This window comes from Pseudophryne corroboree, chromosome 9 (assembly GCF_028390025.1).
Source record: "Pseudophryne corroboree isolate aPseCor3 chromosome 9, aPseCor3.hap2, whole genome shotgun sequence".
In the NCBI taxonomy this organism is placed as follows: domain Eukaryota; kingdom Metazoa; phylum Chordata; class Amphibia; order Anura; family Myobatrachidae; genus Pseudophryne; species Pseudophryne corroboree.
Window position 1 is genome coordinate 429173149 of NC_086452.1, and position 16163 is coordinate 429189311.

General features: G+C 50.9%; 1 protein-coding gene across 1 annotated transcript in view; it reads right to left on the minus strand.

Annotated features, from left to right (window-relative positions):
• Nucleotides 1-16163, minus strand: part of LOC134958421 (poly [ADP-ribose] polymerase tankyrase-2-like) — an 89824-nt gene that overhangs the window by 10812 nt on the left and 62849 nt on the right. Inside the window, exon 3 of the mRNA XM_063941016.1 lies at nt 8868-9061. Coding sequence (XP_063797086.1) covers nt 8868-9061 — 194 coding nt within the window. The remainder of the gene's footprint in view (nt 1-8867; nt 9062-16163) is intronic.

Genomic DNA, 16163 nt, shown 5'->3' on the forward strand with positions numbered 1-16163 from the left:
GGCGGTGGACATAGGAGTCTTAGTATACTCCATATATTTTCTTCTTCTTGTATATCCTACAATATTTCTCCATCCATTTACTCTCTATGACTATCACCTGAAGTCCATCACTCACTGTAGCGCTTAGGACATTCTACCTAAGGATAATGCCACATGAATCCAATACCACTCATTCCAATACTCCCTGACAATGCATACTGCACTCCACAACTGCAAAGTGGATAGGTGACCTCCTTTACTATCTTTCTTCACTGGGACCTAGATATTTTTCAAGGAGGCTTGAAGAACTCCTAAACGTAAAGAAAAAATACTTATTTGTGGGGCTACTCTTGATAAATAGAACAGTGGCACCCCAAAGACAGAAGACCCTACGCATGTTGTGATGGCTTTGACACTCGTAGCAGTAGTTCTGTTACTTCAGAGTGAAAATCCTCCAGAGGTTCATCAAAGCCCTATAAGCATCACCGACACCTGTCTCAGCCCTGAGGAAGATGGTGGAAGATGGGGGAAGGGGGGCTATCATAGAAACACATTCTATCCACCCAAGAATTCTAAATAAAGACCTGTTAGGAAGAGGGTTTTTGTCTTTGTACTACGAAATAATCATCTGAAATAATGTTTCTCTTACGTCCTAGAGGATACTGGGGACTCCGTAAGGACCATGGGGTATAGACGGGCTCCGCAGGAGACATGGGCACCTAAAAATAACTTTTCCTATGGGTGTGCACTGGCTCCTCCCTCTATGCCCCTCCTCCAGACCTCAGTTAGATTCTGTGCCCAGAGGAGAAAGGGTACACTGCAGAGAGCTCTCCTGAGTTTTCTGTAGAAAAAGTATTTTGTTAGGTTTTTTATTTTCAGGGAGTCCTGTTGGCAACAGGCTCCCTGCATCGTGGGACTGAGGGGAGAGAAGCAGACCTACTTAACTGATAGGCTCTGCTTCTTAGGCTACTGGACACCATTAGCTCCAGAGGGAGTCGGAACACAGGTCTCACCCTGGGGTTCGTCCTGGAGCTGCGCCGCCGTCCTCACAGATGCCGGAAGATAGAAGCCGGGTGAGTATGAGAAGATAGAAGACATCTCAGGCGGCAGAAGACTTCAGATCTTCGTGAGGTACCGCTGCGCGCCATTGCTCCCAGATACAACACACAGAGGCAGCACTGATGGGTGCAGGGCGCAGGGGGGGGCGCCCTGGGCAGCAATAATCCTCAATTTTGGGCACAATAGAGTATGATTAGGCTGCGGAGGCAGTAAATCATAGATCCCCCGCCATTTTATTACAATTGCACTGGGACCGAAGCCCGCCGTTGGGGGGGCAGAGCTTGATCCTCAGCACTAACCAGCGCCATTTTCTCCACAGAAGCTGCATGAGAACGCTGGCTCCCCGGTCTCTCCCCTGCTGAACACTTCACAGGCTGGAAAAAGAAGGAGGGGGGGCACATTGGTAACGCAGTGAGTGGGAATTTGGATAGTATATATAAAAAAGCGCTATCTGGTCATTTTTTTCCAGTGTTATTTAGGCGCTGGGTGTGTGCTGGCATACTCTCTCTCTGTCTCACCTAAGGGCCTGGTTGGGGTCTTGTCCCCTTATAGGTTTATCCCTGTGTGTGTGGGGTGTCGGTACGTGTGTGTCGACATGTCTGAGGCGGAAGGCTTCTCCAAGGAGGAGGTGGAGCAAATGAGTGGTGTGTCCCCGTCGGTTGTGCCGACTCAGGAATGGATGGACATGTGGCATATGTTGAATGCAAGTGTGGCATCTTTACATAAGAGGCTTGATAAGGCTGAATCGGGAGGCATCAGGGGGTCAATCCTCGGATTAGACCGACTCACAGGGCCCGTCGGGGTCTCAAAAACGTCCCTTAGCACAACTTGTGGACACTACTACCGACACGGACTCTGATTCCAGTGTTGACTATGATGAAGTAAAATTGCACCCTAAGGTGACAAAAAGCATTCAGTGTATGATTGTGGCAATAAGGGATGTGTTGCATATTGCTGATGAACCCTCTGTTCCTGACACGAGGGTACACATGTTTAAGGGAAAGAAACAGATTATAAATTTTCCCACATCTCATGAACTAAATGAGTTCTTTGAAAAGGCTTGGGAGACTCCGGAAAAGAGACCACAGATCCCCAAAAGAATTTATATGGCATACCCCTTCCCTAAGCAGGACAGGGTGCGTTGGGAATCACCTCCCACTGTGGACAAGGCCTTAACGCGCCTGTCCAAGAAAGTGGCGCTACCGTCTCCAGACACAGCGGCCCTCAAGGATCCTGCGGATCGCAGGCAGGAGACTACTTTAAAGTCTATTTATTCGCATACTGGAGCTGTGCTAAGACTGACAATTGCGTCGGCATGGGTATGTAGCGCAATTTCAGCATGGACAGATGATCTGACGGCTGAATTGGATGCCATGGATAGAGATACTGTATTGTTAATTCTAGCCCATATTAAAGATGCAGTCTTATTTATGAGAGATGCTCAAAGGGATATTGGATTGCTGGCTTCCAGAGCCAATGCCATGTCTATCTCAGCGAGACGATCCTTATGGACTCGCCAATGGACGGGTGATGCGGATTCAAAAAAGCATATGGAAGTCCTACCCTATAAGGGAGATGTATTGTTTAGGGATGGGCTGACGGACCTGGTTTCCACAGCTACCGCAGGTAAATCAAATTTTTTACCATTTATTCCCCAACAGCAAAAGAAAATACCACCGTATCAGATGCAGTCCTTTCGGTCGCAAAAGTCCAGAAGAGGTCGGGGGGTCCTCCTTCCTTGCCAAAGGTAAGGCTAGAGGGAAAAGAGCACCCGCTTCGGCCGGTGCCCAGGAACAAAAGTCCTCCCCGGCTACTACAAAACCCTCAGCATGACGCTGGGGCTCCCCTGCGGGAGTCCGCACCGGTGGGGGCACGTATTCGACTTTTCAGCCAGGCCTGGGTCAGCTCAGACCTGAATCCTTGGGTGTTGGAAATAGTTTCCCAGGGTTACAAACTGGAATTCAAAGAGGTGCCCCCGCGCCAATTTTTCAAGTCGGCATTACCAGCTTCTACACCAGAACGGAATGTAGTGTTAGCTGCAATTCAAACGCTGTGTCTACAGCAAGTAATTATCAGGGTTCCCTTGAACCAGCAGGGAAGTGGCTACTACTCAACCCTCTTTGTGGTCCCGAAACCGGACGGTTCGGTAAGACCTATTTTGAATCTAAAATCCCTAAACCTGTACATGAAAAGATTCAAATTCAAGATGGAATCGCTCAGGGCGATTAGAGCCAGTATGGAGGAGGGGGAGTTTATGGTGTCACTGGACATAAAGGATGCGTACCTTCATGTCCCCATATATCCCTCCCATCAGGAGTACCTGAGATTCGCTGTACAGGATTGTCATTACCAATTTCAGATGTTGCCGTTCGGGCTTTCCACGGCCCCAAGGATTTTTACCAAGATAATGGCGGAAATGATGGTGGTCCTGCGCAAGCATGGAGTCACAATTATCCCATACTTGGACGATCTCCTGATAAAGGCGAGATCAAGAGAGAAATTGCTGAGCAGTGTAACACTCTCTCTGAGAGTTCTCCAGCAACACGGTTGGTTTCTGAATCTACCGAAGTCACAGTTGATTCCGACAACTCGACTAACGTTCCTAAGTGTGATACTGGATACGGAACAAATGAAGGTTTTTCTCCCGTTGGAAAAAGCCCAGGACATCCAGAACATGGTCAGAGACCTGCTAAAACCGAAAAGGGTGTCAGTTCATCAATGCACTCGAGTTCTGGGAAAAATGGTGGTGGCCTACGAGGCCATCCCCTTCGGCAGGTTCCATGCGAGGACGTTTCAATGGGACCTTCTGGACAAATGGTCCGGGTCGCATCTGCACTTACATCGGAAAATAACTCTGTCCCCAGGGGCCAGGGTGTCTCTCCTATGGTGGCTGCAAAGTGCTCACCTGCTGGAGGGTCGCAGGTTCAGAATTCAGGACTGGATCCTGGTAACCACGGACGCGAGCCTCCGAGGATGGGGAGCAGTCACCCAAGGAAGAAATTTTCAGGCACTGTGGTCAGACCAGGAGTCCTGTCTACACATCAATGTGTTGGAACTCAGGGCCATATACAACGGCCTTCGACAAGCGGAGAGTCTTCTTCGAAACCTACCAGTTCTGATTCAATCAGACAATGTCACAGCAGTGGCTCATGTGAACCACCAAGGCGGGACAAGAAGCAGAGTCGCGATGGCGGAAGCCACAAGGATTATTCGCTGTACGGAAAATCACGTAAGCGCTCTGTCGGCTGTCTTCATTCTGGGAGTGGACAACTGGGAAGCAGACTTCCTCAGCAGACACGATCTCCATCCAGAAGAGTGGGGACTTCATCAAGAAATCTTTGCAGACATAACACGTCTTTGGGGAATTCCTCAAATAGACATGATGGCGTCACGCCTCAACAAAAAGCTTCGGAGGTATTGTGCCAGGTCTCGGGACCCTCAGGCAGTAGCAGTAGACGCCCTGGTAACGCCGTGGGTGTTCCACTCGGTCTACGTGTTTCCTCCTCTTCATCTCATCTCAAAAGTGTTGAGGATCATAAGGCGAAGAAGAGTACAGACGATACTCGTTGTTCCAGACTGGCCTCGAAGGGCCTGGTACTCAGATCTTCAAGAGATGCTCACAGGAGATCCCTGGCCTCTCCCTCTGAGGGAGGACCTGTTGCAACAGGGGCCCTGTATATTCCAAGACTTACCGCGGTTACGTTTGACAGCATGGCGGTTGAACGCCGAATCCTAGCGGAAAAGGGGATTCCGGAGGAGGTCATCCCTACTTTAATAAAGGCTAGGAAGGAGGTGACAGTGAAACATTATCACAGTATCTGGCGAAAGTATGTGTCTTGGTGTGAAACCAAGAACGCGCCTACGGAAGATTTTCATTTGGGGCGTTTTCTCCACTTCCTGCAGACAGGAGTGGATATGGGCCTGAAATTAGGTTCTGTTAAGGTACAGATTTCGGCCCTTTCGATTTTCTTACAGAAGGAATTGGCTTCTCTTCCAGAAGTCCAGACGTTTGTAAAGGGAGTGCTGCACATCCAGCCTCCTTATGTGCCTCCAGTGGCACCGTGGGACCTGAACGTGGTGTTGCAGTTCCTAAAATCACACTGGTTTGAACCACTTAACAAGGTTGAGTTGAAATTTCTTACCTGGAAAGTGGTCATGTTGTTGGCCTTGGCATCGGCAAGGCGAGTGTCAGAATTGGGGGCCTCGTCACACAAGAGCCCCTACTTGATTTTTCATGTGGATAGAGCGGAATTGAGGACACGCCTTCAATTTTTGCCTAAGGTGGTTTCTGCATTCCATCTGAACCAACCTATCGTGGTGCCTGTAGCTACGAGTGACTTGGAGGCTTCCAGGTCCCTGGATGTAGTCAGGGCTTTGAAGATTTATGCAGCCAGAACGGCTAGAATTAGGAAAACAGAAGCACTGTTTGTCCTGTATGCTGCTAATAAGATTGGCGCACCTGCTTCGAAGCAGACTATTGCTCGCTGGATCTGTAATACGATTCAGCAGGCTCATTCTACGGCTGGATTGCCGGTTCCAAATTCGGTTAACGCCTATTCCACTAGGAAGGTGAGCTCTTCTTGGGCGGCTGCCCGAGGCGTCTCGCCATTACAGCTTTGCCGTGCGGCGACTTGGTCGGGGTCAAACACCTTTGCTAATTTCTACAAGTTTGATACCCTGGCTGACGAGGACCTAGCTTTTGCTCAGTCGGTGCTGCAGAGTCATTCGCACTCTCCCGCCCGATTGGGAGCTTTGGTATAAACCCCATGGTCCTTACGGAGTACCCAGCATCCTCTAGGACGTAAGAGAAAATAAGATTTTAAACCTACCAGTAAATCTATTTCTCCTAGTCCATAGAGGATGCTGGGCGCCCGTCCCAGTGCGGAAACTCTGCAAGACTTGTATATAGTTGTTGCTTACATAAGGGTTATGTTACAGTTGGAGTCAGTCTTGGACAGTCACTGTTGTTGTTCATACGGTTAACTGGTTATGTATGTTCCAGGTTACATGGTATGATTGGTGTGGGCTGGTATGAATCTTGCCCTTGGATTTTTAAATCCTGCCTTGTATTGTCCATCTCCTCTGGGCACAGTTCTCTAACTGAGGTCTGGAGGAGGGGCATAGAGGGAGGAGCCAGTGCACACCCATAGTCAAAGTTCTTTTTAGGTGCCCATGTCTCCTGCGGAGCCCGTCTATACCCCATGGTCCTTACGGAGTCCCCAGCATCCTCTACGGACTAGGAGAAATAGATTTACCGGTAGGTTTAAAATCTTATTTTCTTTGTAGTTCACGTAAACACTCTGGCAAATAGGTTATTACAGGAAATCTGTCCATGACGTTATCTCTTATGAACACTCCTGCACCTTATTATTAGCAAGCAGGGACTGTGCCTGTATTCAGGGCTGCCAAGAGAAATCCTGGGCCCCGCTACAACAACTTCCCAGGACCCCTGGAGTGGGTGTGGCCACAGTATGTAAAAATAAATAAATAAATAAATAAATATATATCTGCTATATAATAGCCCAGCTCTGTGACTTTGTGCCTGTGTGTATAACGCATCTCTCATTGGGTTAGTGGCAGGTCGATCACACCCAGTCCACAGCTGATTGGGCGAGAAATGCCCTCCCACACAGGTTACATCCAATGGGAGGCTCTGCCCTTTGCCTGCTGTGTTTTCACAGAGCAGGATTAGCAATGGGACTGATGGAGCTGCAGTTCCAGGTCCACACCCCAAAAGAGTCGCACTGCATCTGCAGCATCATACCCTCCAACAAGTTACACATAAACATAGATACACATTCGAAAAGGGGCGTGGCCACGGGTACAGCAGCATTGCCACGCCCATTTTCATATACTTTCCATGGAAGCTTGGAGAGTCAAAAAACAGTACAGACCATAAAAAAAGGGACTACCTGCCACAAAGGTGCAGCTGGAGGGTAGGCCACTGCATCTGCAGCAAGTCTCTGCGCTGCAGATAGGGGGGAAAAAAATCCTTTTACTGAAGCGTCCTATGTCCTGCTGCCAGTCCGCCTGCCCCCTTCAGCATCAACAATCCCCACTCCCTAGGTGCGGCGCAGGTGGAACAAAAGCTGCTGCGGCCACCGGCATAGATGTGTATGAAAGCGGTGCAGCGGAAGGCTTTCATAACCCTCCCTGCGCAGCATACTCTCTGTGCCCCTGGAGCCTGCTCTGCGTGTGATGTCACAGAAGTGCCTCCCCGCCACAGCCGCGGCCAGATTCCCAGAGGCCCTGACTCCACAACACAGCACCTGGGCTGCCGGCCTGGAAGCCCAGAGATGGCTAATGTAACGGATAGAGTGGGTGATATCGCGGAGGGTAATGTCTGGACGCTGAATCAATGTAAAAGGTGACAGTGCTGTGCAGTGCAGTGGGTGTGCAGTCAGGGCCGGTGCTAGGGTGTTCGGCGCCCCCCTGCAAAATATACATTTGCACCCTCGCATACTCTACAAAGGCACAGCACACATAATACCCCCTGTAGTAGAGACACACATGTAATGTCCCCTGTAACAGTACCACTGGTACAGGAGGCATTACGTGTGTAAGCTTGTGTCCCTCCTCCTGCCTGAAGAAAGCTGGGAGGTATGCACCCCTGTCTGCCTGAAGAAAGCTGGGAGGTATGCACCCCTGCCTGTGCCATGCCCATACTATCTGCTTCTGCTCCTAGTCTCCTATATATTAGCCCAGATCTGTGACTTTGTTCTCCTACAGATTTGCCCAGATCTGTGACTCATTTGACTAACTCCGCCCAGTGTTGTGACTCCGCCCAGCGTTAGCAAATAAGGCACAAAGTCACAGATCTGGGCTAATATATAGGAGATATATATATAAATATACACACACACACACTCACACACACACATATATATCATACTAATGGTAATGTATGGATACATGTATTATAGAATATTTATATAGAGTTTATATCATTGTTAGCAGCTGCCTGCCGCACCACAGTGTTGTGTCTGTCACTCACAGTCACAGTTCTCAACTCACAATGTCGCAGCCTAACAGGCTAGCTCCCGACGAGGTGACAGCCCTGCTGCTGATTCTTACAACTGAGCTGAGCTGCGTCACTTCCTAAACCCATAGGCCACGCTCAACCAGTTGCATGCCTGCCCCTCCCAGTCCTTGCTCTCCGCCCGGAGCCTGCTGATTCTGAAGAGGCCGACCAAAGCTGGCTGCAGAGATTGTCTCTCAAGATGATGATGTCATCATCTCACGTAATCTTAGCAGCGATGCGGCAGCTGGAAGTGGCTGTGAGGGACATCCACAACAAGGGACAAACAGCCAGTGTTGGACTGGGGCATGGAGGGCCCACCGGGGAAATGCAGTGATAGGGGCCCATGCTTAGAGGCTTGGCTAACCAGTAGTACATGTTCTGTGCCCCCTGATACATATATATAGCAAATACTGCTAGTGCATGCATAATAATGTACCAGATTAATATAATAACACTATAGAAAGTACACCATAGCCCTGTGCAGTATAATGTAACATATGCATAATGTGTAATATTTAAGTGCAAAATATGATCCCTAGCGGCAGGGGTGGGGGCCCCAGGCAGTGGGGGAAAAAAATTACCCCTCCCCAAAAAATACCTACTGGTGTGCTGTGGCCTGGGTCCCCTGGCATGCCCGGGCAATCTGTACCCCCTCCTCCCTCTCTCGACGCCACTGCCTATATTATAATACTCTCGGGGCACCTGAAGGAACAGCGCAAACACAAATGTTACAGTAAGGCAGGATCTAACCCTTCAACTGCTGGATATGCATAATCAGACACCAGAAGAGACTCAGAATTAATCTCACCTGTATTAATAAAAGTGCGCAGTCTGGAAACAATCCGATGGCCGCGTGTAGCGGCGTGCCTCCATGTTTACAGCAGCTGTTCACGTTGGCCCCATGCTGCAAGAGAAGCTCCATTGAAATCCGTTGACCTTTATAAGCCGCCCAGTATAAGGGTGTCTTGCCATAATAGTCTTTCCGATCCACCAGTTCTTTGTCTACAACACACAGCAAAGAGGTGAGAATGTGTCTGTTTTATGGTTTCTACAAAGCGGAAGGTTCTGTGTTACATTCCGGGCTCTTTATTTATTGGAAACTAATCGTTATCCAACATAAATAACATATTCCTTTCCTGCATCTTATCTGAATCCCAGGCCGAAGCAATATTCTGATGTCTCAGACATGGAAAAAGTATATAGTAAATAAGAAGTATGTATAGGGGTATCTAGTCAACGGGGCAAATTTACTAAGATGGGAGTTCTATTTAGGATGGGATGTTGCTCATAGATTCTACTTCTCATTTATCTAGCACCTTCTAGAAGATAATACCTGGAATCTGATTGGTTGCTATGGGCAACATCCCACCTTAAATAGAACTCCCATTTTAGTAAATTTACCCCAACGTGTCGAAATTAAAAAAAGATGACAATCAATATATATATATATATATATATATATATATGTATATGTATATACACACACACATTTAGGCTGAAATGGTTTAAATGCCTACAGTACACATCCAGAATGTCGACACCAAAATGTCGATATGATTTTTATTTTAGTTTAGGGTTAGGTTTAGGGTTAAGGCTAGGTTAAGGATTACAGTTAGGGTTTGTCTTAAGGTTAGGTTTAGGGTTAAGGGTTAGGGTTAGGATTTGGCTTAGGTTAAAATAACCAAAACATTATGTGTCAACATTTTATTATTTATTACCAGTTATTTATATAGCGCACACATATTGCGCAGCGCTTTACAGAGAATATTTGGCCATTCACATCAGTCCCTGCCGCAGTGGAGCTTACACTCTATATTCTTGTTGTCAACAGGTTAAATATCAAATTTGTGAATGTGTTGTCAATTTACCCAACCTGGGGGGTAATTCCAAGTTGATCACAGCAGGTATTTAGGGGGTCATTCCGAGTCGTTCGCTCGGTAAATTTCTTCGCATCGCAGCGAATTTCCGCTTAGTGCGCATGCGCAATGTCCGCAGTGCGACTGCGCCAAGTAAATTTGCTATGCTGTTACGATTTTTACTCACGGCTTTTTCATCGTTCTGGTGATCGTAATGTGATTGACAGGAAATGGGTGTTACTGGGCGGAAACTAGCCGTTTTATGAGTGTGTGCGGGAAAACGCTACCGTTTCCGGAAAAAACGCAGGAGTGGCCGGAGAAACGGGGGAGTGTCTGGGCGAACGCTTGGTGTGTTTGTGACGTCAAACCAGGAACGACAAGCACTGAACTGATCGCAGATGCCGAGTAAGTCTGAAGCTACTCTGAAACTGCTAAGAAGTGTGTAATCGCAATATTGCGAATACGTCGTTCGCAATTTTAAGAAGCTAAGATTCACTCCCAGTAGGCGGCGGCTTAGCGTTAGTAAATCTGCTAAAATCAGCTTGCGAGCGATCAACTCGGAATGACCCCCTTAGTTAGCAACTGGGCAAAACCATGGGGGTAATTCTGAGTTGATCGCAGCAGGAACTTTGTTAGCAGTTGGGCAAAACCATGTGCACTGCAGGGGGGGCAGATATAACATGTGCAGAGAGAGTTAGATTTGGGTGTGGTGTGTTCAATCTGCAATCTAATTTGCAGTGTAAAAATAAAGCAGCCAGTATTTACCCTGCACAGAAACATAATAACCCACCCAAATCTAACTCTCTCTGCACATGTTAAATCTGCCTCCCCTGCAGTACACATGGTTTTGCCCAATTGCTAACTAAATTCCTGCTGCGATCAACTTGGAATTACCCCCCTAAATGGGGGAGGGGGTCCATACGTGCTGCGGGTGGTGGAGGAGCGGGTGCGGTGATGCGGCGGGTTGGGTCGGGGGTCTGGAGGCACTGCGGATGGGGCGGGTGCGGGGGTGCCTTGGATGAGGTCCATAGGTGCTGTGGGTGGTGGAGAAGCGGGTGCGGTGGTGCTGTGGATGGGGGAGGGGGTCCGGGAGAGCTGTGGGTGGGGTAGTGGCAGGTGCGGGGTTGTCGGTAAGGGGGGATGGGGTCCATAGGCGCTGTGGGTGGTGAAGGAGCGGGTGCGGTGATGCCGCGGGTTGGGTAGGGGGTCTGGAGGCACTGGGGGAGGGACGGGTGCGGGGGTGCCATGGATGGGGGAGGGGGTCCATAGGTGCTGCGGGTGGTGGAGGAGCGGGTGTGGTGATGCCGCGGGTGGGGTAGGGGGTCTGGAGGAACCACGGGTGGGGGAGGGGCGGGTGCGGGGGTGCCGTGGATGGGGGTCCATAGGTGCTGTGGGTGGTGGAGGAGCGGGTGCGGGGGTGCTATGGATGGGGGAGGAGGTCCGGGAGAGCTGCAGGTGGGGGAGGGGCGGGTGTGTGACGGGACTGTTTTGGCCAGCAATACATTTTGCCACGTGGAAGTGAGCTCCATAGGCTAGCCTGTCTATACTGCACCTTTACTTTTTTAATTTTTTTGGGTGCGTTTGGGGGAGAGGCGGGTGCAGGGAGGGGTGCGGTTGGGTGAGGGGTTCCAAAGGTGTTGCAGGTGGGGGAGGAGTAGTTGTGGGGTGCCGCGGAAGGGGTCTGTAGATGCAGTGGGTGGGGGATGAGTGGCTGCGGATGGAGGCGGGGTTCCGGATGTGCTGTGGGTGGGGGAGGGGTGGGGGAGTGGGGGCTGTGGATGAGTTCCGGTGGTGCTACGGGTGGGTGAGGTGGAGGTGCTGTGGTGGATGTGGGAGGGATTCTGGTGGGGCTGCGGGTGGGGAAGGTGCGAGTGCTGGGGTGCCACGAGTGGAATAGACGGTCGGGAGGTGTGGCGGGTGGGGGAGGGGCAGGGTTGATGCGGATGGTGGAGGGGCGGGTGCCGTGGATGGGGTCCATAGGCACTGCGGGTGGTGGAGGAGCGGGTGCGGTAAAGGGTCTGGAGGTGCCACGGCTAGGGGAGGGGGGGGTGCCGTGGATGGGGTAGGGGGTCTGGGGGAGCTGGAGGTGGGGGAGGGGTGGGGGTGTGATGGGACTGGTGTGCTCAGCAATAAATTTAGCCACGTGGGAGTGAGCTCCATAGGCTGGCCTGTCTATACTGCATCTGTAAAAATTTTTGTTTTTTTGGGTGCGTTTGGGTGAGGGGTTCCAGAGGTGCTGCGGGCGGGGGAGGGGTAGTTGCTGGGTGCGGCGGAAGGGGTCTATAGATGCAGTGGGTGGGGGAGGGATGAGTGGCTGCGGGTGGGGCGCGGATAGAGGCGGGGTCTGGAGGTGCTGTGGGTGAGGAAGGGGCGGGTACTGCGGATGGGGGAGGGGTTGGGGAGGTGTTGCGGTTGGTGGAGGGGTGGGGAGTGGGGGCTGTGGATAAGTTCCAGAGGCGCTGCGGGTGGGGGAGGGGCGGTGGTGTCGCGGGTGGGTGAGGTGCTGTGGTGGATGGGGGAGGTGTTCTGGTGGGGCTGCGGGTGGAGAAGGTGTGGGTGCTGGGTTGCAGTGAGTGGAATAGGGGTCGGGAGGTGCTGCGGGTGGGGGAGGGGTTGGGTTGATGCAGGTGGGGGAGTGGCTGGTGCGAGGGTGTCACCGATAGGGTATGAGGTCCATAGGTGCTGCGGGTGGTGGAGGAGCGGGTGTGCTGATGCCGTGGGTGGGGTAGGGGGTCTGGAGGCGTCACGGGTGGGGAAGGTGCGGGGGTGCCATGGATGGGGTCCATAGGCGCTGCGGGTGGGTGCGGTGATGCCGCGGGTGGGGTAGGGGTCTTGAGGTGCCACGGCTGGGGTAGGGGCGGGTGGGAGGGTGCTGTGGATGGGGGAGGGGGTCCGGGAGAGCTGCAGGTGGGGGAGGGGCGGGTGTGTGATGGGACTGGTGTGCCCAGCAATACATGTAGCCACGTGGGAGCGAGCTCCATAGGCTGGCCTGTCTATACAGCACCTGTACATTTTTTTTGGGTTTGATTTTGGATTTCTCATTGTGGTCACCTCTTAAGTGCAGTTATGTCACCAGCTCCCATCCCAACATAGGACGTGGGAGCCTGTTAGTAACATGTGGCTGGGTGCATGGTGCATGGGGTCTGTGCTGCAGCCCCCTCCTCTCTGTTCCTCTCCCCCCTGATGTGCTGTGCAGGCGCAATGGCGGCAGGTGGGTGTGCGTGCCGTATGTCGCGCATTTATCATGGAGACAAATAGGGGGACAGAGACCCCAGCGTCGGCCGCACGGGGATACCGCCGCCTCCCCCTCACCTACCAGCACTGACAGTTGTGTACCCCACTGACTCCCTGAGCAGAGCCGGACGCCTGGGGGAGGGGCAGGTGGCGGGGCGCAGCAGCAGATCTGGTATGTAAACCGCTCTGGCGGCTCCTGCTGCTCTCATGCCGGCATCCATGTGAGGGAGGGGCCCTGGCGGCCGAGAGTGACAGCCCTCACCCCAGTACCCGCCGTGTGCAGGAGCCAGGAGGAGCGTGCCGGCGCCGCTATCTCCTGATCCTGCCCTGAATCCAGCCTCCTCTCCTCCATCTGTGACTCCGCCCAGATCTGTGACTCCGCCCAGCGTTACGGCCAGGCACAGAGTCACAGATCCGGGCTATTATATAGGAGATGTCTGCTATTTAGTGACTACTATTAAAACAAAGCATTCTTTGAATTCTATATGATACAGATAGAATTCTAGTTACCAATATACAGCAGAGGGAGCATTGAAAAGACCCAAATAAAATACACACACCATTTTTAGCGATCAATATACAGGTGAGGATTGGTAATTTACATTATCCCTGGAAAACATTCAGATAGCCCCTGTGCAAAATTCCACATTATGGGTATACAAAACTTATTTGTTTTATCCTTTTCAGGCGGTACCTGCAAATATTAGGTACCATCAGAATATATGTACAGGCATAGGCGCCGATTCCGTGGGTGCTCCTTGGCCCGAGCATCCACAGAAAATGAAGAGCACCCACGGCCATTCAGCTCCCGCTCTGACACTAACTGCCGCCGCTGGACGACGGTGAGGTGTGCCCAACATAACATAGCTAGCAGATGCAGGCTTCGGCCTCTTCTAGCTCCCCCTTCTTAATCAGCAGCGCCTCCTCCTGAAGACCAGCAGTGAGGCAACGCTCCACACAACTCCCCGCCCCCCCCCCCCCCCCCCTCCCCACATGTATCCTACTCACTGGCTCAGCCCACATGCCCCCACTCACTGTAACCCTACACATGCTCATAAACCAGTGCACTCTACACGTGTACCCTACTCACTGGCACTCTCCACATGACTCAATTCATTGTAACCCTACACAGGCTCATAAACCAAATGCACTCCCCACAAGTGCCCTACTCACTGGCTCACCCCACTCACTGTAACTACACATGCTCATAAACCAGTGCACTCCCACATGTACACTTCTCACTGGCACACTGGGATACGGTCATTAGGTCGACCACTATTGGTCAACATGCATTAGGTCGACAGGGTCACTAGGTCAACATGGTCATTAGGTCCACATGTACTAGGTCGACAGTTCAAAAATTTGACATGAGTTTTTCAATTTTTTTTCCAAATTTTGAACTTTTTCATTCTTTACAATCCATGTGGACTACAATTGGGAGTGGTAACCTGTGCCGAGCACAGCGGTAGCAGAGTGAGACACCTTGCCTGAAGCATGGCGAGCAAATACGGTGCACTAATTGAGGTTCCCCGTCACTTTACGAAGAAAACTACACCAAAAAACAGTAAAAAACAACAACTCATGTCAACCTTTTGACCTGTCGACCTAGTACATGTCGACCTAGTGACCCTGTCTACCTAATGCATGTCGACCAATAGTGGTTGACCTAATGACAGTCGACCTAAGTTGTGTCGGCCCAACGACCTATACCTGGCACACCCACATGACTCAACTCACTGTAACTAAACATGCCAATAAACCAGTGCACTCCCCACATGTACCCTACCCACTGACATTCCCCACATACCTCCACTCACTGTAACCCTACACATGCTCATAAACCAGTGCGCTCCACATATGTATCCTACTCACTGACATTCCCCACATACCTCCACTCACTATAACTAAACATGCTCATAAACCAGTGCACTCCACACATGTACCCTACTCACTGACATTCCCCACATACCTCCACTCACTGTAACCCTACACATGCTCATAAACCAGTGCACTCCACACATGTACCCTACTCACTGACATTCCCCACATACCTCCACTCACTGTAACCCTACACATGCTCATAAACCAGTGCACTCCCCACATGTACCCTACTCACTGACATTCCCCACATACAGTACCTCCACTCACTGTAATCCTACACATGCTCATAAACCAGTGCACTCCCCACATGTACCCTACTCACTGACATTCCCCACATACAGTACCTCCACTCACTGTAATCCTACACATGCTCATAAACCAGTGCACTCCCCACATGTATCCTACTCACTGACATTCCCCACATACCTCCACTCACTGTAACCCTACACATGCTCATAAACCAGTGCACTCCCCACATGTACCCTACTCACTGACATTCCCCACATACAGTACCTCCACTCACTGTAATCCTACACATGCTCATAAACCAGTGCACTCCCCACATGTATCCTACTCACTGGCACATCCCACTTACCTCCACTCACTGTAACCCTACACATGCTCATAAACCAGTACACTCCCCACATGTACCCTACTCACTGACATTCCCCACATACCTCCACTCACTGTAACCCTACACATGCTCATAAACCAGTGCACTCCACATATGTACCCTACTCACTGACATTCCCCACATACCTCCACTCACTGTAACCCTACACATGCTCATAAACCAGTGCACTCCCCACATGTATCCTACTCACTGACATTCCCCACATACCTCCACTCACTGTAACCCTACACATGCTCATAAACCAGTGCACTCCACACATGTACCCTACTCACTGACATTCCCCACATACCTCCACTCACTGTAACTACACATGCTCATAAACCAGTGCACTCCACATATGTACCCTACTCACTGACATTCCCCACATACCTCCACTCACTATAACTACACATGCTCATAAACCAGTGCACTCCCCACATGTACCCTACTCACTGACATTCCCCACATACCTCCACTCACTGTAACCCTACACATGCTCATAAACCAGTGCACTCCCCAC